The sequence below is a fragment of the Artibeus jamaicensis genome, unplaced genomic scaffold (genome assembly GCF_021234435.1).
Source record: "Artibeus jamaicensis isolate MK-2021 breed Jamaican fruit bat unplaced genomic scaffold, CSHL_Jam_final contig_484, whole genome shotgun sequence".
NCBI lineage: Eukaryota > Metazoa > Chordata > Mammalia > Chiroptera > Phyllostomidae > Artibeus > Artibeus jamaicensis.
In genome coordinates this window covers 8,265,437-8,289,943 of record NW_026521859.1, presented here as the reverse complement: position 1 = coordinate 8,289,943, position 24,507 = coordinate 8,265,437, and the positions used below count along the sequence as shown (strand labels likewise).

The 24,507-nt window shown below is 43.8% G+C and overlaps 1 protein-coding gene across 2 annotated transcripts in view; it reads right to left on the bottom strand.

The window, feature by feature from the left end:
- Positions 1 to 23,685, bottom strand: part of PLA2G7 (phospholipase A2 group VII) — a 33,831-nt gene extending 10,146 nt beyond the window's left edge. The window contains exons 1-4 of one of the 2 annotated variants that reach the window (XM_053668350.1): positions 23,483 to 23,685; positions 6,814 to 6,968; positions 1,891 to 2,012; positions 1,340 to 1,484 (exon numbers count right to left, since the gene is read on the bottom strand). In XM_053668350.1, coding sequence (XP_053524325.1) covers positions 1,340 to 1,484; positions 1,891 to 2,012; positions 6,814 to 6,922 — 376 coding nt within the window. In that variant the 5' untranslated portion in view covers positions 6,923 to 6,968; positions 23,483 to 23,685. Of the gene's footprint in view, positions 1 to 1,339; positions 1,485 to 1,890; positions 2,013 to 6,813; positions 6,969 to 23,388; positions 23,421 to 23,482 lie in introns of those variants that run through there. The other variant, XM_053668351.1, reaches the window with a different exon arrangement.
- Between the last annotated feature and the right edge of the window lie 822 nt (positions 23,686 to 24,507).

Genomic DNA, 24,507 nt, shown 5'->3' with positions numbered 1-24,507 from the left:
TCATTAATTACCAGTTCTCCTTGCCAGCTCTAAGCTGAAAGTGAGACATTTTCTTACTTACAGGTGTAGTCAGGAAGGCTGTTCCTTACTACAAATCCCAGCTTTTGGCAAAACTTCAAAGGGAATGTTCTGAAAACAAGCTAAACTTCAGGAACTTTACACTGAAAGCCAGAGTCTTTGGCTAGGAGACTCCTTTCTTTCTGTCTAGGTCATGGTCAAGAGAGAGGTGGAGAGACTACTGACTTCATGCTCAGACATGGCTTTGCACACAGCTCTGCCACTCACTAGCTATTGACCTCGGGCAAGTTAAGAGAACTCTGTAAGCTGCAGGTTCATTTTCTGTAACAGGAAGTAAATGACATCTATCTCATAGGGTATTTGTGAGAATTGTATTTAAGTAGGTAATACATGTAAGACACCTATGCAGTCACATAGTAAGGGGTACAAAAATGGAAATACTATCTTCTCTTCCTTCATTTCTCAGTTGTTATTGTTATTTTCATCATTTACTTGTGCTTCACTTTCTCATCTGTGAAATGGAGATGGGATCATGAAGATTGAATGTGATGATTGCTACGGAAGTGACTTATAAGTTATTCAAGCACCATAAAGATGTGTAGTTAAAAGAAAATAATGCCAAGGAGATGTTTAAAGAAGTGCCAAAAGCTGTAGGTAGTTTTGAGGGGGATGTTTGAAGATACAGTTAACACCAGCCCAACAGTAGTATCTGGTCAAATAGATAAAGAAGGAGAAGTCTATATTCATGAAATGTAGACAAACTACATGGTGAATGCACATCAGATCGTCTTAGGAAGAGAGGCTGGTCCCTTGGGGCCCGGTGATGGGAATGACAGTAGAGTCCCCTCACTTATGGTAAGTAGGAAAATTATCTTTCAGCCCTCCGTTTTGGATTTGGAGAACTATGGTGGCTTCTACTTTCTTTCTCTTTTTGCCCTATGTTAGCAAGCATCTCAGCGGAGAGGAGGTTAGCCTCATCAGCCCAGCTGCTGCTCTGACTGCGTTATGGCTCCCCCACAGCACATGGGGAGAAAAACCAAAGACCAGCCATTGAGAGATGGTAGAGCCAGTCTGAAAGTCTGGCACTGTCTTTCCCTCTACCCGTCCCGTCATATTCAGAGTGCACAGAGTGAGCTCCCTTGATTTGCTGAGCGTTACCTGGCCTTTGGCCTTTTAAGAAATAGGTACTTTCTTTGTCAGCTTGGTATAAGTTTAAAACTGGTGGAAATCTACTTTAGTCCTTACCCGCCTGAAACTCTGGCTGTTTTCAAGACTTTCTTATATTCTAGAGCATACAAAGCAGGATTTGCAGAAATCTTACCAAATAATACGTTCAAAATTTTGCCCATAAGCCAGTGTGTTCCAAGAAATTTACTGAGACCATAAAAATATTCTTTGTTTGGGATCCAAACAGTGTCTGAGTAATCACCGGGTTGGGATGGATAATACAAACGCAAGAAGGTGCTCTGTAGGAAAAAGAAATGAGTGTGCTTTTAGTCAAGTTGCTTCTCAAACAGATTCTAGCAGCTCTTTTAGTGAAAATCCAAATGCCTCTGTTGTTCATGAGGACGTTCAGAGAGCTTTTTAAGCCTCTGTCACTATTGAATACAGTCAAAAGAGAAGATAAATAGAACAATGACAAGCTCTCTGGATGAAAAGAAAGTGAGCCTGGTATCAGCAATGAAGGAGGGGAAAAGCAGAGTTCACAGTTACGTTCATCAGATGACAGCATTGAATTGGGGAATGACTCAACTAGCAAAGCAAAAGAAATGGCAAAATGAATCATTCTCAGATGATGTCGAGGTCAAGTTTAAGACCTCTGGGGAGCCATAGCAACAGTCAATATAAGGATACGTGGTATTCAAACATCACCTTAGCAGTATATTTAGACATCAAGTCTGTACAACCGACGGAATAAGGTCCACTTCCTTTGGGGATTTTAGCTTGGCCAGACATTGCAGTAGCAATTAGAGCTTGTATTTTACTGATCCGTGCTGCAAAACAGGTAAATATTATCTCACTTATCATCCATTACACCCCAGACTTCATTATGTACACAAATTCTAGTTGAGTTCCTGCCCATAGTGTCTGGCACCCTTTATCTCTTTACTAACTAGTAAAATGCACAATTATTGAGGACCCGCTGTATGCAAGGTACTGGGTGGGGAGAACGATGGACACACAGCTCTCCCCCAAGGACACTTAGGACTGTCACCTCCCAAAGCTTATGCCCTTGCCCTTACCTTCTCCTCCAACCCAGAGCATATCAAAGCCCACTTCCCAAACCTGTTTTTCCTAAGCATGAACTTTACCTCGCATTTCTGATCTGTGCTTACCACTTCCCACTGCATATACCCACTTGACGTCCTTCCTGTAGGAACATCAAAGCCAATCGTCCAAAATGAAACATATCTCCCAACTCTCCCTCCTCATCCTCCAACCAGAAACCTGGGGATCCACCTCCTTTTCACCAACTTCCTACATGCAACCAAGTCTCAATTTTTAACATTTGTTTTTAGCTCAGCGTTACCTCTCCAGTGTATTCCTGACCCCCTGGCTCAACTGCCTCATTTACACCTTCGCTGTCTCTTGGCAGACAGTTGTCATCTCTCCTAACTGTTGTATTCACCTGGGAACTTGGTCTTTCCAAATGCATCAGTTCACCCAGCTCCTGAAGTGATTTAGAACATGTATCTCAGGGGGGTGATTCTTTGTAAAATCCTTCAATGGCTTCCTGTCACTACATGGTTTTTCTTGAAGGGGGCCTGTTTTGGAATCTTTGTGGAAGGTAGTTTGCAGCTGGGACTTAAATCTACACATACCTTCCTAAGCTATTGCCATTGCTACCTGAGGCAACAATGCGGCCTATCCTTCCAGTGTTCTGGGGTTCAATGTGTTCCTAGGCACACAAGTTCAACCCCCAATTCCTGGACGCTTTAAGGAAGACCCTCTGTGATCTGGAGTCCCACTACCGGGACTCCTGAGCGGTAGAACCTCTGGGCTGTCTGACGCCTCTACACCTGTGTAAATGTGAGTTACCTGTGTTTGAAATCCCGGTAGCAAAATCCTATTCAAACCTTTAACATCTGGATTTGATATCAGGCCTTCTCTGAGGCCTTCCCTGATCCCCAAGACTTAATCATTTTATTCTTAGTGTTAAATCAGTTCCCTGTATACATTTTTACCATCCTTCCTATCATATTATATTAAAAGTGTGTGTTTGTACACGCCATATTTCATAGTAGGCTACATCTTAAGGGCTCTATCTATGTTTTTGTACCCTCAGATCCACATAGTCAGTGCTCAGTAAACGTTTGTGAAAACGAGTGGAAGTGAGCGTTTCACTGCCACTGGTCTGTCGTTTCCGCCAAGTGCTTCATGGTGCCCGTTCTCTGACCACGCCCTTGGAACTTCATCTCTGCTGTCAAAGCCCTTCATCCCTTCTGCGGTTTCACTTCACCTGTCTTCTCCCTTCTAAACCAGATTTCATTTCCAGATGGGGAGTGCAAACGTCAGCAGAGCCAGGCTTTACTTTTCTAGCGTTGGCTTGCCCACTCCTTTCCTTCTGTTGGACTGTGAGTTGATTACTCTGCTAAACAGATCCCCTCCTGCTTTCTATCATATTCTGCCTCTGCCACTAATACACCTAGACTATGTTAGGAATGGCACCTGTATTAATATCACAGATAAGCACCCAGAAAAATTTTGAATCAGAAGAAGAAACCCATGTATACCCTCCACATTGGCAACTGACTATGAAGCACCTGCTAGAGACGAGCCTTTCAATACTTAAGGTCTGGCTACGCAAAGCTGGTCCAGCATCACTGGCATCAGCTGGAAGTTTGAAAGTGCAGGGCCTTGGGCCTCAGGCCTCACCCCAATCCTACTGAACCAGAAAAGGTGTATCTATTAAAGTTTAAGAAGCACTGGGCTGAGGTACCAGGTTACCTGTCAATAGGTCAGCAATTCACAGGCAAATGGTAGGAGGTGTTTCCAAGGAAGGCAGGGGGTGAGCCTGGGGCTTGGAGTTGGTGATCCTATTTTAGACTCCAACTGTATCTCTCATAAGCAGTGACGCTCTGGGCTAAGCCATTTACTCCCCTCTCTTATCCTTATTTGTAAAGTAGGGAGAAAAGCACTTGACCAGCCTGCAGGACTGTCGTAAGGATGGCATGATACATATGTCAAGTAGCTGGCACAGAACACAACATATAAGAGGCAAACAGCTAATATTATCTGTCCTTTACCCAGAGTTAACTCTGGCTACCCCCGTTAAGTCCTTTATAGGCATTATAGCTGATCTAAGTTAAACCCTACCGTTTTCCCCTTGGACAGATTCAAAATTCAAGGCATTTCCTCAGAGATTTTTAAAAAACACACATAACTTTTCTTGTAAGGCTAATATTTCAGGGTCAGTTTAGAATTATAAAGGCTCTTTCTCTCCCATTTGAGACTGTCTACTGAGCCATGCTTTGTGGAGTCACAGGGAGACATCAAATCCAGAGAAGAGCAGGGTAGGTCACACCTGTCTTGTGTCTTGCTGTGTCCCACCTGTGGGCAGCCACGGTGTGATGGCGAGAAGTCCTCAGAGCGTTTGGTGAGAGCCCCAAGAAACCCACAGCTCCCTGCAGGGACTACCTCTGGAGTTGGCAGTTCAGTTCTTGAGTCATGGAAGGGGATCCAGGGGCACAATGCTCCCCCTGTGAGATCTCAGTTCCACCTGTGCCCTGGGAACCTTTCCCAAAACCAAAAATCTAAAACCTGCTCCACCTACAAGCATCTCCACTCAGCATTCAGGAACCACAGGTCAAGGTGAAACTGCAGGCCTGCTTATGTCAGAACACCCAACCCATGAGGTCTTAGGAAACTTCAAACTGGCCCAGGTTCAGGTTTAGGTCTGCGGGGCCCTGTAGCTAGCCAGTGCCAGGGGGCTGCAGAGAGGCTCACCGGCCTGCCGCTAATCCGGTCATGGCCCTGGATTCCCTGTTCTCCAGCCATCTATCAGGGCTCATCATGAAGAGAGAGGCAGGGGAGTGGATTGCCAGGCTGAATCGCCCCTCTCTAGATGACCTAACTGTGTGGTTCAGAATTTATGTCACTTCCTGTTTTTCTTCAACTTCTTTTCATAAAAGCATTGGAACCCTTGGTGTATTATTAACCGTATAACCCACTTCTGGCAGAAGTCATTTGTCAGCTATTCCCGATGCTCACTCCTGGGTTTGGAGATGGACTATACACATGCCAGGAACACTGCATTCTCTTATAGGGCTTTGTGTCCTCCGTGTTAAATAGGACACCTCTAGTCCTTATAAACCTTTTAACTACATCACTGTATTTCCTATGTATCTGTTTAGTAGGGAGAATGTATATAATCATCTTTTACTTTAATCTTTTATTTAATGAACTATTTCTAATATAAAAACATCTGTGCATTCATTTTTTCAGCATTTAAAATGAGTGGGGCATTGGGCTCAACGCTGGAACTGCAGAGATGAGCGACACAGTGTCCCAAGCCTCTGCCGGTTCAATGACAGCATCCAGTGGTTTTCAAACATGGGGGATAGAACACACGTTTTGAAATTACCACCCTCTACCAGTGAAAAGCACCTGATGTTAATGTCTCCTAGGTAATAATTTGTTCATCATGTATGGTGTTTCTTGTTTTCAATGCTTGGAAAAGGTAATGGGGAATTACTTTAACGACGCTGTGAGCTCCTTGAACTTGACTGCAAACTCTCTGACTTAATCAGCAGTGTATCGCTGATGCTTCAGCTCCCTGACAAGTGTTGAGTGAATGGACCTGTGTGATCCTGTGCAACTTCCTGTACCAGTGTAGATACAGGATGGAGTCCCTCTCCCACTGACACATTCATTTCCTCAACTATGAAATAGGGTGAAATTTATCTATAAGGTGCTGGCTATGAAAGGTCTTTTGTAAATGCTGCAGCAATGAGTCACCCATCAAGCCTGAATAACTAGATACAGAGGGACCTTATCTATCCAGGTACACAGGTCTGTGGGTACAGACATTATGACACCATTCAGAAGCCACCTGCATGCTCACCTGAGGAGACTGGATAAAGAAGCTTATGCATCACAACCCTTTGGGATTAGCAGGAATTCACAAAACTCCAGAAGTGATTTCTTGCAGTAAAGTTCCTTCTTAATGGTGGTAGATATTCCTGTCTAGAGAGGACTGTTCCACTCTAACCACCTTTCCTGGGCTTGTCTGTGCCTTCCTCTCTGCTCCTTCTCTCCCACCACAGTGCAAGAAAGAGCAAGTGACACAGTCCATTCCCATCTGGAACTCCTTAGCACCTACTTATTCCTGCTTCTCTCTGTCATTAGGTAGAAAAGACTGCTTCCCTCTGGATCCTCACACCCTCAGCTGCCATCTTCTCACACCACTGCTACCAGAACTACACCCGTCGGGCACGGCACCTGCCTCTCCTTCCCCTGTGTGGAAGCAAGTATTGAGGTCACTTCTGAGGGGGTTCCAGGAGAGTGGGGTTACTATGTGGGAGGGAGAGTGGGTTAAGGCAGTGAGGTAGGGAAGTTCCCAATGGGGCTGCAAACTGAGCTTTCAGTTATTCTGGCTCTGTCCTGTAGTCATCCATAACATCTGAAGGCAGGTCTTGGAATGAGGAAGTGAGGCCCTATTCCCTGCCACAGGATAACAGAGGGGCCCCATGAGCATCTTCCTGATAAAACCGGCTAAGAGGCCAACTTTTCCAAGGCCACTTGGAGTCTGGCAAGAGGTCAACTGTGCAAACCTTGAATAAATGTACATCTTACCTGATGGTTCAATATGGGCAACAGGATTTAGGTGTTGCCAATCAAAAGGATGAACCAGGGTGAGGTAGCTGCAGAGGCAGAAGAACGCATGCAATTTGGGAGGCAACATCTTGGAAGCTGAGCCGTGGTTTCAGCTTAACCTTTTTCAAGGCAGACTAGAAAAAAAAAGTGCAATAAAAAGAATTTCAGTAGGCAGGCAAATCAGTGTTATTAGACACTACTAACATGATTCTATGTATTATAAGGGATGAAGACATTTGGAGAAAATGGCACATGCATTTTCTGGGCTGCACTTTTGATAGGTACTAGAGTGGCAATATCCATGGCAATCTGTTTGCAGAGCACAAAGATAACACTTTTTGGCTGTTATATTAGATTTTTAGTCACAAGTTCTCTAAAGTTGTAGCAGTTTAGTTTGACTATGAAGAAGAGCATCAACATATAATGACTGTAATGATCATAATACAGTAATCATAGTCATAATAATATCCATGGGCATGTGTAGCCCACAGTAAACATTCAGTAAGTTTTGGCCAATATTTCCATCATAGTTACAGAATGATTATATTGCCACAGCTGTGGTTGTTTTTTGGTTATCTCTATAACCCTACTATACTGAAATCTTCCCAAAGGCGGAGGTCAGATCTTCTTTATTGTCCCCAGGGCCTAACAGAGGGACTGGCATGCCATTGGTATTGAATAAATGCTGGTAGAATCCATGAATAAATGTATGTGGTCCAATGAATAGACTATCAGACTCATGATAATAGTAAATGATATTACAATTGGGCTCATGCCAACATCTTATTCACAAAAACTATCTCATATTTGTGCATCACCTGTCCCCTTTGACATTTCTCCCCTCTACTTCTGGAATGATGGAAATGGTCCAAGTTATCACTATCTCTCACTTGAACTTCAGCAATAACCTCAAATTGGTCTCCCTGCTTTTACCCTTGTGCCTGTACTTTATTCCCAATGTAGCAGCCAGACTGATCATGTCACTCCTCTGCTCAAAATCCCCAAATGGCTTTATATCACACAGAACAAAAGCCACAGACCTAAAATCACCTAGAAGCTTCTACACAGGCTGTACTCATTAGACCCCCAATCCTACACCAGCCTGACTCACTGCAACCACACGGGCTTCCTTGCCATTCAGCAAATACATCGGGTACTCCGTGCCACCTTGGGATCTTCACATGTGTCCCCTCTTCCAGGAAGGTCTCTGGCCTGATGCCTAAATGACCAGCTCCCTCACCCCTAAGTTTCTACTTCCATGTTACCTTCTCAGTGAGGCTTTTCCCTGATCAATTTAAAAGTATAATCCAACCCCCTTCTCTACACTAACACATGCCCCCCCCACATTTTATATTTCTCCAATATCTAGCACCAACTAATACGCATGTTCAGACATTATTTGCTCATTATTTATCTTCATCTACTAGGAAGTCAATCCTGTGAGTGCAGGCAATTTTGACCGCATTTTTCCCCTGCTGTATTCCCCAAACCTAGACTAGCACCCAGTGCACAGTAGGCATTGATAAATGCATGCTGAATGAGTAAATTCTGATTCCTGGTAGTTTCTAACACATACAGTTACTTACATACACTGAGTCAAGTCTAATGATCCATGTGCGTGTCAGTCCCACTGATCCCAATGGGGTGTGAACTGGCTGGCATAGCTGTTCTGGAGGAAGATGCAGACCGGTGGCACACACTGGTCTATGAGTGCTCCTGAGCACCTATGTGCTCCCCTACTTTTTCTTACCTTCCTGTGGCTGGACAGAGCCTTGGGGATGATTTCTGACAAATGGGGAGTTGTCAGAAATTCTGAATTGAGTGGCCTAGGACAGTTGAGAGTCAGTATGCCTTCTCCATCCCTTCCTTTCCCTGATACAGCAAACGTAGGAGCCACATGTGGCTCTCAAGATGGAAGAAGCCTGGATCCCTGTCACTGAGTAGAGAAGAGCTCCTGCCATTTCACAAGGCCTTTCAAAAGCAAAAAACAAATCTTTGTTGTGTGAAGCCCCTGAAATCTCCAGGTTAAGTGGATATTTCGACCCGGCATGGCTTATCCTGACTAAACACCAGATCTGCAGCCATTCAGTCAATGGGTACTTATTAAGTTTATGCTACATACGCTCTGGTATGTCAACGACTGTGGAAATACTGGAGAATGTGACATAATCCCTGCTCTGAAAGCACTTATAATGGGGTTTCTGAGATAAGACTAGCACATCTAATGCAGGAAGATAGGGACATTTAAAAACTCTTAAATAAAATGGTACAAACTCTCAGGGCAACAGGAATTCAGAGAGAAAGGCTGCAGAAGTGGATAAAGCAAGGTCAGTTCTATCACGCGGGTTATAAAAATCCAGATAGGTGGCTGGGAACGCTAAGCTTCTTGGGCTACCTGTAGAATGACTGTATTTTCTAAATATGTATATGTATATATAGAGAGTCAGAAAAAAATGATAAATTTTGTCTTATTTTCTTTTATCTAATTTCAGCATTATTTTTTTTTAAATATTAAATTTTATTTCGTTACTTTTCAAGTACATTTTTTTTTCTCTTCCCCCCCCCCGCCCGGTCTCCCCCCTCCCTCCCATTCCCCCCCCTCCCAGTCCTCATCTCTGTGTCTTTCATACTTGTTCCTCAAAATCCCTCCCCCTTTTTCCCCTTAAGTTCCCTTCCCTCTCCCCTCTGGTCGCTGCCCACTTGTTCTCTATTTCAGCGTCTTTGTTTTTATTCTGTTTGCTTGTTCGTTTTATTCTTTAGCTTCCTGTCAAAGGTGAGATCATATGGTATTTGTCCTTCAATGCCTGGCCTATTTCACTCAGCATAATGCTTTCCAGTTCCATCCATGTTGTTGCAAAAGGTAGTAGCTCCTTCTTTCTCTCTGCTGCATAAAATTCCATGGTGTATATGTACCACAATTTTTGGATCCATTCATTTACTGATGGGCACCTAGGTTGCTTCCAACTCTTGGCTATTGTAAATTGTGCTGCTATGAACATTGTGGTGCATAGGTTCTTTGAAATTGATGTTTTAGGATTCTTGGGGTATAATCCTAGCAGTGGAATTGCTGGGTCAAAAGGCAGGTCAATTTTTATTTTTCTGAGAAAATTCCATACTGGTACAACCATTATGGAAAACAGTATGGAATTTTCTCAGAATAATTTCAGCATTATTTTTAATTTATATAAGATCCTATGTGATTTAAAATCATGTTAATGCCTGTTAATACCTGATTTCAAAAATCCAAACATGACACAATAAGGTCAATTAAAAACTGAGTTGCCTTTTCATTGATAATCACTTATGAATAGATTTTTTCCATATGTCCTTCTATGTTTGAATACATGCACATACACCCAATACACACACATACACACATATATACATATACACATGTAGTTTTAAAGTTTACTTACAAAACCCCACACTATATACCACACTTACATTTTTCATCTGATAATGCTCTGTAGACACCTTGTCACGTGAGCGCACTTAGGAGTGGCTGCGGGAACGCTCCTGCACTAATGGAATAATACTAGTGCTGACGTCTGCAGGCTTCTTACATCCCAAACATTTTGCCCAGTTTCTGGCAAGTTATCTTATTTAATCATGACCAAAACAATCTGTGAGGGAGGTTTAAGTATCCTCATCCTGTTAGTGAGGGAAGTAGAGTTTGTTTAATTTGAGTTTAATTTAATTAGAGTCTGTCCTAACCCTGCAGCTAAGCTAGCAAGCGCTGGAGGCAGGGCCTGAACCCAGAATGCCCCAGTTCCTGCTGTAACTGTGACGTACCGACTTTGTGTAGCATCCATTCCCGCTCGGTCTAAAACTATCATATTCTAAGTTAGTAAATAAAAAAATATTTTTAATGATGCTGAGGTGCTGTGGAACTGCTTGGATTGAGAAGATGACTTAACAAAGAATTAGAACTTCTTCTCCAAAGAGACGAGGCTGTCTCATTGATTTTGCCCTGATGTATTTCTGAAGCAACATGCTAGAAAGCTGCAGAGTGCTGTGTATGCGTCCAGGGAAATGACTGCTGAGTTTCCCAAATAAATGACAAAGAAGTTGTACTCAAGTCAGGCTGTCTCTGGCCAGCTTCTACCAGCCCCCTTCTCTTGTATTGTCACAACGTGTTTTTTCAGCAGATAACATCATCCATGGAAGGTATTTACAGAATCAGGAGCAGAGTGCCTTAGAAAATTCCATACCCAATGTTAAGTCTATAACTGAATAGGGGAGTGTCATTCACTGCATTTGGAAAATCACTGGAGATAAAAATGAGAAAAAAATGGAGACAAAGTGCAACACATAAGGAGATCAACAGCAATTTTCAGGAACACTGCACTGACCCAATGAAGGGTAGCTTGCCCAACAGCTCCTTGGTATTCATCACGTCTTTCCTGTCAATAACCTCAGGAAGAATCTAAGATGGCCAGGTGCTGGCAAGCCTCCCCCAAGTCCCCCCAAACAGGCCCGGGGCGCTCTGCCCACCCCCTTTCCTAACAAACCAGCACCACACACGGCTATTACCTTTGGTCCTCAGAATGGAGCAGGGCACAACAAGGCCAGGTGCAAGTGCACGCTACAGTTCCCAACCTGACCTCACGCATGCTACAGAATGCTCTGGAGACCTTTGACCATACTGACCCGGGAGCTCCACCCCAGGACTACTGACTCAGAACCTTCAGGAGGCAGGCCTGGCCAGCTGCACCTTGGCTCACTAGGGATTTGGACACAGCCAGTTCCAGAATATGGTGTTCAGAAACTGCTGCAATGGAAAAACAAGTACTAACTGTCGAGAGTTTTTCATCACCCTATCATATGTGTTCTCTGATTTCATCCTCTAAAATGATTTAATAATGGGCTGATTCATTCATTCAGTCATTCATTCAATTGTTTATGTTTTCAATTACTCAATTTTAAGAGTGCCTATGTGTCAGTCACGATGTTTGGGAATAAAAAGATTTTTGCACTCTTGGAGTATTTTACTTATTTTATTTTTAAACTCCTTTATTTTTTTTAAACTCTTTTATTTTTCAATTACAGTCAGCATACAATACTGTATTAGTTTCAGAGTGGTTAGCCATTCATATAACTTATGAAGCGGTCACCCCAATAAGACTGTATCACCATGACACTGTACATAGTTATTACAGTATTACTGTCGACATTACCCATGCTGTACTTTACATCCCTGTGACCATGTCATAAGTGTCAATGTGCACTTAATCCCTTCATCTTTCTTCACCTATCCCCTCCATCCTTCTGCCATCTGGCAACCATCAATTTGTGCTCTGCACACAGCATATCTGAGTCAACACACAAAGACATCTTACACACGGGGAAGCAAAGCCCTGAACATGCATGCACTATGGCCTTTGTTCCAACTGTGGAAAGCCTAATGCACACGCGTGCACACATGGAAACTGCACAGATGTTAAACAATAAGAGAATATCACCAATGGAATTTTCTTGTAATTAACATGATGATTACAAAATACTTCTTTATGACTTAAGAAACTGTTTACAATGCAATTTTTTAATTGGATAAAGGATATAAAATTGCCATTAAAAATTCATACTAAAAAGACTATTAATATAGAACAAGGGTAATGGAATTGTTTGTTTTTTCCATTATGTTTAACATATTTTATAATACCATGTATTGCTTTACTAATAAGAAATAATTTTAAGACGATATTTAAGAAGGGTTTCTATGATCATGAAAAGTATTTATGCTGAATATTTAGTAAAATGTTACATAGAGATTTGCGAAAATTATTCTTGGTCCCAGATACATTAAAAAAAGGGAGGAGGATGAGACAAGAAGAAACAAAATAAAGAAATAACAAATATTTACAAGCTTGACCTTCTTTAAAGGGTATTATTGTATAGCTAGAAACTAAAGGTAATTTTTTATCCTCCCCTCTACTTTTCTCTTTTTCAATATTTTAAATCTATGAGAATGCCTACTTTTTAAAAATCAGTTCTTTAAACACTAAAGCCTGAAAACCATTTTCTTCAAATTCGGCTCTTTGACCTCTCCATAAAATATCGTCCTGGTGGATTGGGAAGACTTCAAATGAGAGCTCAGAGAACACATCCTGTTTCAATCCATCTAGAAATAACATCTTTTTGTCTTTCTTCTGTGGGCTTTGTAACTACCACTGACCCACAGTTTCCTATGCGCTCTTCAAATTTCAGCCAAGGTCTCAGAGACACTAACTACCGTTACGTCCACTAACCCTGTTTTCCCCCATTGTCTGTCACTGTCAAATTCTCTTGGGGCATCATCTCCCTTTTAAAATACAGATAAACCAGAACACTACGTAAAATGTCCTTCTCAAGTTCATAATTTCTGTCAAGAGCTAACGAATGAGTCAAAGTAAAACGCAGTCCCGGCAACAGATAAGTCTTCTGTTACTGGCAAAGAGAAAGAAAGAGCTGTTTCGCAGGTATCCATGCTCTTTGTCAGACTCTTTTTTTAGTGACTTCTGGGGCGGGAGTGTATGGCAGGCAGAAAAATGACAGTACTTCCCTCTACCCCCACCAAAAAACCCAACATCCTAACCTCCAGTACCTGGGAATTTGTTATGTTACATGGCAAAGGGGAACTAAGGTTGCAGATGGAATTAAGGTCACTAATTGAATTTAGGAAGATTATCCCGGAATATTCTTGATGTGGCAGGAACAGGTTTTCCCAAACGACCATGTTGATGTAGTTAATAAGGTGTCCAACCCGCAGCCCATCAGCCACCTGTGGCCCAGGATGGCTATGAATGCAGCCCAATAGAAAATTGTAAATTTACTTAAAATATTATGAGATTTATTTTCGTTAGTGTTTATGTGTATAACGTGTGGCCCAAAGGAACTCTTCTTCCACGGAGGCCCCAAGACACCAGAAGTCTGGACGCCTCTGAGTGAACTCTGTGTATACACTCACACTGGGTTTCCTTTGTGACTCCAGGGTGAATTGCTATCTCTGTGAACTGCAAACTTGTTTACCACTTGACTTGGTGCAATAAATTCCCTTTCTAACCACTTCTGGTTCTGAAAATATTCAGCCATCCTGGAAGCTAACAATATTTCTTTACGTCTCATTTATTTTTTTAGAGGAGGGAAACGTAATCTTTCCCCTGGGGGTACTAGGCAAGGTTCATCTTAGTGTAGCTGAAGAGAATGCATATTTGGGCACACTATTTCTGTTTGCTATATTTTGCTGCTTATGTAATGTCTAAATGCTATTGTTTTTGTTTAAAATCTTAATAATGACTCGGTTCCAGCCTATCAATTTCAGAGACCTAAGGTTTGGCTACTAGCGTCAGCCATTTGCTACCCACTAATTTGAATTTTCCCTCCGAAGTTTTACAAAATCCCAGGAGAGGGGTGGGTGCATGTCTTAATGCTGAAAAATGGTAACTTTAGGGTTGAGGTTACCTGAATGGATTAAAATTGCAGTTACAGAGCTCGAGGTTTTTTTTAATTTTTAAAATTGATTTTAAAGAAAAAAGAAAGAGAGATCAGTTTATTGTTATGCTTATTCATGCATTCATTGGCTGATTCTTGTATGTGCCCTGACCAGGGACTACACCCACATGCAACCTCGGCGTACTGTCTATCCAACAGAGCACCCAGCCACAGCCAGAAAACAACTTAAGTGTGAAAAATGACAGGGCTTTACAATGAGTACAAATGATACTTAATAGCATGTGAAAATATGATCACTTTTTGATGTTAACTGTAAAAAAATATATAATATCTTCTGAAGTATTAAAAGGAAAATAGTACTTTATATTCTTTATCATTACTTTTTCAAGTGTTGAATATATTCCTGTTTATTTTTCTACATTCTGTTTTGTAGTCTTAAGAAGTGTTTCAAATATATCTGAATGTATAAAAGTAAATGCCCTGCATGGTGCGTGGTGCTGCATTATATGTAGAACTGTGTGTATATATTAAAATTTGTCTGTTAAAAAAACCACAAATGTTCTTAAAAGTGGAAGAGAGAGGCAGAAGAGGAAGTCAAAGTGATGACATGTGAGAAAAAGCCAACCCACCCTTGCTGGCTTCGAAGATGGAGAGACGTGGCCATAAACCAAAGAACATGCATGGCCGTCCAGAATCTGGACAAGGGAAGGAGACAGATGTCCCCCCAGGGCCTCCAGAAAGGAACCCAGCCCTGAAAGCCCCTGGATTTTAGCCCTGTGAAGCCATTTTAGATGTCTGACCTACAGAACTGCACGATTATAGATTTGTGTTGCTTTAAGCTAATAAATTTGTGATAAACTGTAATAGCAGCAATAGCAACTGATACGAAGCATAGAAAGTTTCAGAATGAGACCAGAGGGCAAATAAGAGATCGATTTATTTTCAGCTAAAGTTAAAGTAAGGGATTTTTGAAATCTCACAACTGACCCAATACCAACTGAATGATTAAGAAGATGAAATCTCCCTGGCTGGCATAGCTCAGTGGATTGAGCGTGGGCCTGTGAACCAGAGTATTGTGGTTCGATTCCCAGTCAGGGCACGGGCCTAGGTTGCAGGCCAGTTCCCGGCAGGGGACGCATGAGAGGCAACCACACATTGATATTTCTCTCCCTCTCTCCTTCTCTTCCCATCTAAAGATAAATAAATAAAAATTTTTAAAAAGAAGATGAAATCTCCTGCTTTGGATATTTTACAATAGGATGGAGGCAGGAGATCGTCAATCTTCCAGCCCTGATTTTTAAGCAAGCATTAAGGTTTTTTATTGTAGTACCTTTTGTTGTTATTTTATGTAAGTGTTACATATTTGTTGTTTAAAAATTCAAAAATTTCACAGTAAAGGAAATCATCAACAAAATAAAAAGTCATCCCGCAGAATGGGAGAACATATTCACCAATATATCTGATAAGGAGTTAATATCCAAAATGTATGAAGTACCTGTAAAATTCAACACCAAAAAAACAAACAGCCCAATTAAAAGTTGAGCAAAGACCTGAATAGACACTTCTCCAAAGAGGACATAGAGATGGCCGCTAGACATATGAAAAGATGCTCAACATCACTAATCATCAGAGAAACACAAATTAAAACCACAATGAGATATCATCTCATACCGGTCAGAATGGCCATCGTCAATAACTCAACAAACAACAAGTGCTGACAAGGTTGTGGAGAAGGGGAACCCTTTTGTGCTGTTGGTGGGAACGCAGACTGGTGCAGCCACTGTGGAAAGCAGTATGGAGATACCTCAAAAAATTAAAAATGGATCTGCCTTTTGATCCAGCAGTCCCACTTCTGGGAATTTATCCGAAGGAACCCAAAACACTAATTCAAAACAATATATGCACCCCTATGTTCATTGCAGTGTTATTTATAGTCACCAGGATATGGAAGCAGCCCAGTGTCCATCACTAGATGAGTGGATGAAACAGCTATGGCACATTTACACAATAGAATTCTACTTGACCATAAAAAAGAAAAAAGCTTTACCCTTTGCAACAGTATGGATGGACCCAAAGAACATTATGCTAAGTATAATAAACCAGTCAGAAAAAGACAAATACCGTATGATCTCACTCATATGTGGAATCTAATGAACAAACTGAACTAAGAAGCAAAACAGAGACAGATTCATAGACGAAGAACACATGACGGCTGGTTGGGGAGGGGAGGTTAGGGACTGGAGGGAGTGAGGAAAAATGAGAAATGACTCATGGACATAGACAACAGTGTGGTGACTGCTGGGGAGAGGGGATGGGGGGACTAAATGGTAATGGAAAATATAAGAAAGATAAAAAATAAAATAAAAATTCAAAAATTATGGAAAGCGGTAACACTGAAAGTCCAAATTTCTGTAACTTTACACCCATTCCTTCCCCTGAGAAGCAGTTTTGTCTTGTGGAAACTGCTGCTCGTAACTGGATATAAATGACCTCAGACACTTTTCTGTACCAGTGTTGAAAAGCAACTATACGTTTGCTTGATAAGGACACAGTATTTCATTCTGAAACAGGCTAAAGGCAGCTAGAACACCATCCTATGGCAGTGGCTCTCAGCCAGAGTGGTTCTGCTTCCTAGAAGAGACCTGGCAATGTCTGGGGACACTTTTGCCTGTCACTCCTGGGAGCGAGTGCTAGTGGCACCTGGTGGGACCAGACCGGGGATGCTGCTATCCATCCTACAATGCACTGGGGCAACTCCCACGACCCAGAAATATCCAGCCCCAAATGTCAGTAATGCTGAGATTGGGAAACCCTCGTCTACGGAATGCAGTGAAACCACATCCTTGTTTATTTCATCTTGAAACAAGTTATAGCCAGACAGATGCCTGGTCAATACAAGCCATTTGCAATGTTTATCTCACAAAGTAGAGAGAGTTCTCTATGATGAGAAGGATTTAAACACCGCTAACTGGTCCTCTCCCAGGCGTGCTGAAAAAAGGGATGGGTGCCTGGGTCTGATGAGACTCTGAGGTTCCATCTTTATCTAAGAATCTGACTCCTTTTAAAAGCATCAACACAAATTTCCTTACTTCATACTTGTTCATTTTGAAAATTAAAAAGAGAAAAAACACCCACTCTGAATATTATTTTCTCTTCCCTATATGAACTAATGGGATCAAAATTTAGTGCAGACATTATCTCAGATGTATAACATCTAAGTGACTTCTGCAAAAGTGCCTAACGCCTGTTAACTTGGGAAGTAGAACACAACCCTTGTGAAATCATTTCACAACCTAAGAAAAGTGATAAAGATCAAGAAAGCAAAATAAGAAGCAATACCCTATTGGGGAAGTAATTTAATAAAACAACCATTTATAGATACAAGTACTTAGCAGCTGCAACTAAAATGAAATTGACCGATTTTATGTAGATTTTGAAAATGGGAACTCATCAGCATCCAGTTTGCAAACGTCCAGATGTCTGGCAGTTTTCTAAGTTCGCCGAGCACCTGGATGTCACAGGGGAAGCATACTGGGACACTGCACACCAGTTAAACTACACCTTACGGAACTGTTGGGGCCAAAGGGACTGTCATTAGTGAAAGTTTAGTCAAGGCAACGATAACCCAACAATAACTAGACCAGGGAGGGAACAAGGCAGCAAGTCACACAAGAAGTTGTTGAAGGAGCCAGGGATGTTTACCCTGGGGGAAAACCCAGACAGCATATGGCAGTTAAGAGAATTATGGAAAGGGGACATGTTTTACTTGGATCCATGTTCTCTCTCTTAGAGGACAGTGTAAGCACAGGTCTGGGGACTGCCAACCAGCAAGGATCCGGAGAAGGATACCTGCATTGAAGGAGGTGAAAGTTGAACAGACAGGCCAGATAACCCTAAACCTGAGGGTTATGATCAGAAGTCTCTGAGGGCCAGCCAGGCAACTTCTGTTGTGGACGGCTCTGCCTGGTTTCAGAATCGTAACTCTACCCCCTGTGGCTAAGGATGAGTGAGTGATCTCTGGAATTCGAGCCAATAAACAAACCTTGACTCTGGTAGCAAATGCTGCCTCAGTTTCCTCTCCCTGCCCCCAAAGCATGGTTGGAAGTCCATGATGGGTATATCTCCTCACAGTGGGGAGCAACCTAAGCCAGACTGGACCACTTGGGAGGCCATCATGGAAGGACTGGGGTGGGGGGCTGCAACAAAGAGCAATGGACTCTTGCCCCCCCCATGTGACATAGCCCGAGTCACCATGTCTTCTGGGAGAAGCACTTCTGACTCTAATCCCCTTAAACCTGAATACCTGATGGGGAGGGGTGCCACTCCTTGCCTTGCTAGAGCATGCCCAGGGGGGAAAAAAATCTGGCATCACAAAGATTTCCTGATAAACCTATGAAATCTGCTCTGCTAAGAGTGTTTTCATTCATATGATAAGGGTCCAAGCAGGAAATGAGTATGTCTCCCAAAGTTTCTGCAACTCTCTTCCTGACAGACACTGACTTATAGAAAGTCCTCAGATTTCTTTGAAATTTTATCTACAGTTTGATCCTTGTCACCCTGTATTCCTGTGTATTACAACCCAATAAAAGGTTATGGAGGAGAAGCCTCGATGCTTTTTTCCCCTGAGAAACTGGCCACTGCTCAAGGCCTTTTTCCCCTAAGAAACTGGCCACCTCTCCTCTCCAAGCAGATCACGTCTCAGTCTTGTTTACTTTCATCTGTGGTGGACGGGGCAAGGGACTTGAGGGAAAAGTTGCCCTCACAAACTTCCATGAGTTACACAGAGCTGTGCACCAGAAACGTCAGTGGTGGGGGCCTTGATGCATGGGACTGTCTGAAGGGAGCCACTCCACTCATCGGCTGATCGCCGTCACGCAGGCACAAGAACCCCTTGTTACCAGATCTTCCAGTTTGTTTTTCAAAAAATGCTGGAAAACTACATTTGTATGTAAAATCTACTGATTTATAGAAGATAGCAGCTAACTCAACATTTCAAAACATATAACTCAAACAGAATAGATTAGTGGCCTCCAGGAGGAACTCGAACCTTTTTTTAAAAGATGCCTCAACCATCCTCCACCCTAAGAGACTAAGATGGTAAATATGGCAGAAAGGAAACCATACAGGACCCTGAATTACTGTCACATTTTGTCTGCAGTTTGAATCACCAGAGTGGCTGCTTCAAGCTGAAATTCAGATGCACTGACCAATAAATAATGCATGGGTTCTGGCAAGTGAAGATAACCAAGAGACCATGAAGCTGCTAAGAGCTGGCTCTTCCCTCTCACACCATGTGAGGAAGGGCCTCCTTTTTCTTGTAAACAGAAACATTTCCGTTTAGTGAGTTCCACTTCAAAATGAGACAGCAAAGAGAAACAGGGTTGCTTTGTAATAGCAGCTGCTTGTTCTGTTGCTGAGGTCACCTCTACATTAGTTGGTAAACAACATTGACACTCTTCCCTGGCCCCCTAAAATCTAGCCAGTGACCAATTAGGGAACGTTCACAAGCTTCCTTTGAGACAGAGTGCTTTACTAAGGGAAACAATCCTATTCAACTCTGGTTCACAGCCATGTCCAGAAATAAATATGCTGCCACATACAGATTTTCAATTACCAAAAGATCTTCACCTGCCCTGGCTCATGGAGCTCTGTGGGTTGAGCTGGGAACCAAAAGGTCGCCAGTTTGATTCCCAGTCAGGACACCGGCCTGGGTTGCAGGTCTGGGTGTACATGAAAGGCAACCACGCACTGATGTTTCTCTCCCTCTTTTCTCTTTCCCTTTCCCTCTGTCTAAAAATAAAATAAATAAAACCTTTAAAAATAAGATCTTTGCCCAAGAGATGTTTGTGCATAGGTGTATCCAGAACAAAGGCAAAGCTGCTAACTCTCCTCTGTATTTTCCCCAACTCCCAACTTCACAAACTCCACTTTGAATTTTACCTGATCACGTTAGACTTCCAAACATAAGCCAGCTTTCAGGTTAACATTAATATCACAACATTCCACAATGGTGTGTTTTATGGGCAGCTCTTAGTCAAGGGTTCCCAACACTCTGAATGAAGCAGAACATTTTTACGTATAATAAGTTATATTTATTGAGAAGAATAAGATAAATAAAAGGACATTAAAAATTATAAAAATTTTGAAAATGATGCATGGGGAATTCAAAGTAACACAATATTAGCAAATAATGATAGTAACAAAATCTTATACTACCTTTAAAGGCATATTCATTAGCTTATTTGTTTTTATAAGATATAGCAATTACATAAGTGGGAAATTTGAGAGAGAAAACACTAACTTCCCACTCTACCTGCAAAAATAGCTTCTGCTCACCTCCTGCGTCTACCTTCCACTAGCTCACTCTCAACAAACTGGGAGCTGGCCTCCTTACCTCTCCTCTTTACCCCCATCACCACCCATTCTTCCCAGAGCACCCGGAGTTACTCTGAAAAAACAGAACATGTCCTGTCACACCTCTGCTTTTGGCTTCTCACTGCACTTAGAGCCCCGACGGCTTACTGCAGCCTAGAAGGCTCTGCCCGACCTGGTCCCTGCCCCTCAACCTCAGTCCGTGGTTCTCCTTCTCTCTCCCCTTCCTCTAGCCACTCTGCCTTCCAGCTGTGCCTGGAACATGCTGAACTTATCCCCAGGACAGTGCCCTGGTGGTTCCGTCCACTGGAACTATCGGCCCATCTTCTGAAGGCTTATCCAAAGGCCATCTCTCAGAAAAGCCTTTCCTCTAGGTTCAATCCAATAAGCTGGGCCCCTCTCACCCCCGCCCCTCCCTCTCTCTCAAACACATACACACACACACACACACACACACACACACACACCCTGTGATGCTCTACCACAGGGAACTATTTCCTTTTCTTCAAGACATATAGTACTATCTGACTTCATCTTTCTCATCCCTCAATTCTGCAATGCAAACTCCATGAGATCAGAGCCCTATTTGTCTTAATGACAGTGCTCTATACTCAGTACCTGGCACATAGTGTGCACTCAATACATATTTCTTCAAGTCAGTGAGGGAATGAACAAACTTTGTACTAGGAATCAACTAGCCCAGTAGATGCAATAAGTATCTATTCTTATAATAGACTTTTCTTTCTCCTCAACTGCTAGATTATTTTTTTAGAGGAAACTGTAAGCCTACACATATTAGACTGTTTCTATTAGTGTATTATACCTGTCAAATGGGGCAAAGTGAGAGTCAGAGTCAGGGTACATAACAGATGTTGGCTTCCGAGTGAAAGGCAGTCAGAAGCCACTGCCCATCCCTTCAAAACAACAAAGCTTCCACAGAATTCCAGAACAATATGACTTTTGAACTCAACGTTCCCCCTTTGATTTCTCATCACTCAATACTTTCTCTTCAATGCTTCGCTTCTATGGAAATTTCTCAGTGTCTCCCGAGGTCAGTGGGGCCAACATCATGGGTGTTACAAAAAAAAAAAATCAGGCTTAAGGTTAACCAAGGTGTAAATAACCTGATGATCTCCTTGTTTTCCAGGAAACACCTTTTCTGGGGTGTCAGAGAAAGGAATACGGATGCCTAAACTCCAGCTGACTTTCCCAGGGGTCCCACTCCAGTTGCTCGGGTACCTAGTCAGCACTTCCCTTAATGCTCTGTGCTGAGAGCCTCAGAAGGACAGAAGATGGCATCCGTCCCCAAATCTAAATGGGTGAGGGAATGGGTGTTCCTCACCCCCAACGTGCACAGGGCACAGGACACAGACATAAAATGGAGAGGAAAGGAGAAAACAGCTGCCCAGGCTTCTGTTTTCAGGAAACAGTTGGGGTGCTGGGCAAACCCTTTCACACCTCAGAAGGGATTTCTCAACTGTCAAACCAGTGGCTGAGCCAGATTAACATCCTTCCAACTCTTAGTAGCTCTACAGACGCTGACAGCCTTGGGGACAGTCTGTGGTGTCAGCCTTGAGGACACCACCAATTTCAACAAAGAGCATCACCACGCTGTCCAAGGAGCAACTCCTGCTCAAATGTCTGGGGAGGAGAGAAACCCCCTCCACCCGTGCCCAGGGGCAGTGAGTGGAGGCAGACAGGCAGGCAGGCAAACTGGAAGACGCCAAGTCCGTGGCTCTCTCACCAGGACCACCGGCCCTCCCTCTGAAGAAATAAATCTGTCCGGGTGCTGGCAGCTCACCAGTGCCTCTTGTTGTGGCCAGAAGGCCATCTCCTTTTTATGGATCAGGCCAATACTTAACATCTTGATCCATGGGTTCAACCTTAGCCCAAGAGTTAGTCCTGAGCCTTTTGAGATTGTCAGCACTTTAAAGGTCACATCTTCCAGCTCCTACTCACATGGCAGGATCCCAGCTCAGCATTCTTACTTGTGTCAAAGGCAACTTGTGCAAAACTAGTTAACATAAGGCACTCCCAAACCTGAACTGATGGGTCCTCCAAAGGTGGCGGGCCAGCTCCCCTAAGGAGCCCTCCACACATCACCTCCCTCCTCCTTCCACATCACCTCTGCAGCAGCCCTGAGCACCAGCCACCAGCCCGATGGAAAACCTGGCCTTTTCTCTTTGAGAGATAGAAACTTCTCATGGAAGGTCCAGCGGATGATGGGGAAGAACATATTCTCTGCTTCCACGTTTTATTTTGCCTTTAGAAACAAGCCCCTACTGCTACCACCGGGGGGCCCGGGGCCAGAGGGTGCTGGGTAGGCAGCAGAGATCCAACCTGGCCTGCGGGGCAGGGGGTTGTGAGGAATACCGGAATGGAGCTGGGGCGGCCTTCCTTTGTTTCTGTAATTCTGGTCCTGAGACAGTTGCTCAGAACTGTGTTGATGCAGCAGCAACACTCAGCAAAGGGAGGGTTTGGTTTTGTTAGCTGCGTCCCAGCGAGAGTCCAGTAGAAAAAAAATCCCTGGGACCCCAATTCCCCTGACCTGCTTCTCCCTTCCCGCACCGAATTCTTCAGGTCGCTTCTTTGGGAAAAGGTTTGGGAGAACTGGGGTCGAATTCCGTCCCGCTGCCCGCAAACATCCCAGCGGTGTCCCGGAGGGCGGCGGGAACCTGGAGCCCAGCGCGGGCCAGGGGACGGTAGATTCCAGCTCCACCGCCCCTAATCCCACCCCACCCCCCAGCTCACCGCCGCTCCAGGTCCGGGCCTCCAGCGCAGCCCGACCCCGCCGGCCCCGCACCTCTCCGCCGGCTCCTGCCTCGCCCTCGGGGTCCCTCCTCACCGAGCCGTGGCGAGCTGCTCTCAACGAGCTTGTTCCGCGGCGCAGCTACGCGACCTGAGCGCGTCAACGCCGACTGCTGCTGACTGCCAGCAGCGGTCACCGAGGCCACGGGGCAGCCAGGTTGGGTCACACGAGTCGGCAGCTCGCGGGCTTTGCCCTCGGCCCGCCCAGCGAAGGTCTTATCTCCGGACCCTCTCCTCCCCCAGCGGCAGGAGGAGGGACCGGGGAGGAGCACGTGGCTACCAGCCTCCCACAAACAGAGGCAGCTTGGGACGCGAAGGTGCTCAGGCGCACCCAACACACTCTCCAGGGCCCAGGGTCCGGAGGCCTGGAGCTGCGGGTTAATTTAACCCGCCCTGGGATGGACCCAGAAGGCTCCGGGGGCGGGTGCTGCTCGCCCCGCATCAAGCCAGCGTGGCTTGTTTCACTAGATTCCGTCTGCCTGCATCTGCAATCTGGTATGCCCTGCGCATTCTGCATTTTGCTGCTTTTGTAGGGTGGACACCAATTCAAAATTGTGTAGGCTGTGCTGTGGATTGGAAGGCCTGCTACTGTGTCGGTTTCATTTTCCGGTGGAAATACAATGCAAGGCCATCAGGAGAGCTATTATGACTTGGGGTGGGGGGATGGTGTAAGAAGGGCGCACCTAATCTCCCAGTTATTTGGGTTTTAACTGAGGTTCCCCCCTTCATTTCCCAATGCTTTCTTTTGTCCTCTTTCTAATAAAAACATATCCGTTCAACGTTTCACTTTGAGACTCGGGGAACATAGTTTGGATTTTATGTCTGGTGTTTGCATTTTTTAAATAGTGATTTTGGGGGGTTTTGTGGGTGGGTAACAGAACTGTAAATAAAATTTATTTTTTATTCTGAGGACTCGGCAGTAAGAAGACATGGATCACAGCTTCTTCCTCCCGCATATTAGGGCTTTGACCTTGGGCACATCCTTTACCCTTTCTGCTTCCCAATTTTCTCATCGCTAACATGGAAATAGTCAAGGTACGTTAGTCTGAGTCACCTCGTGAG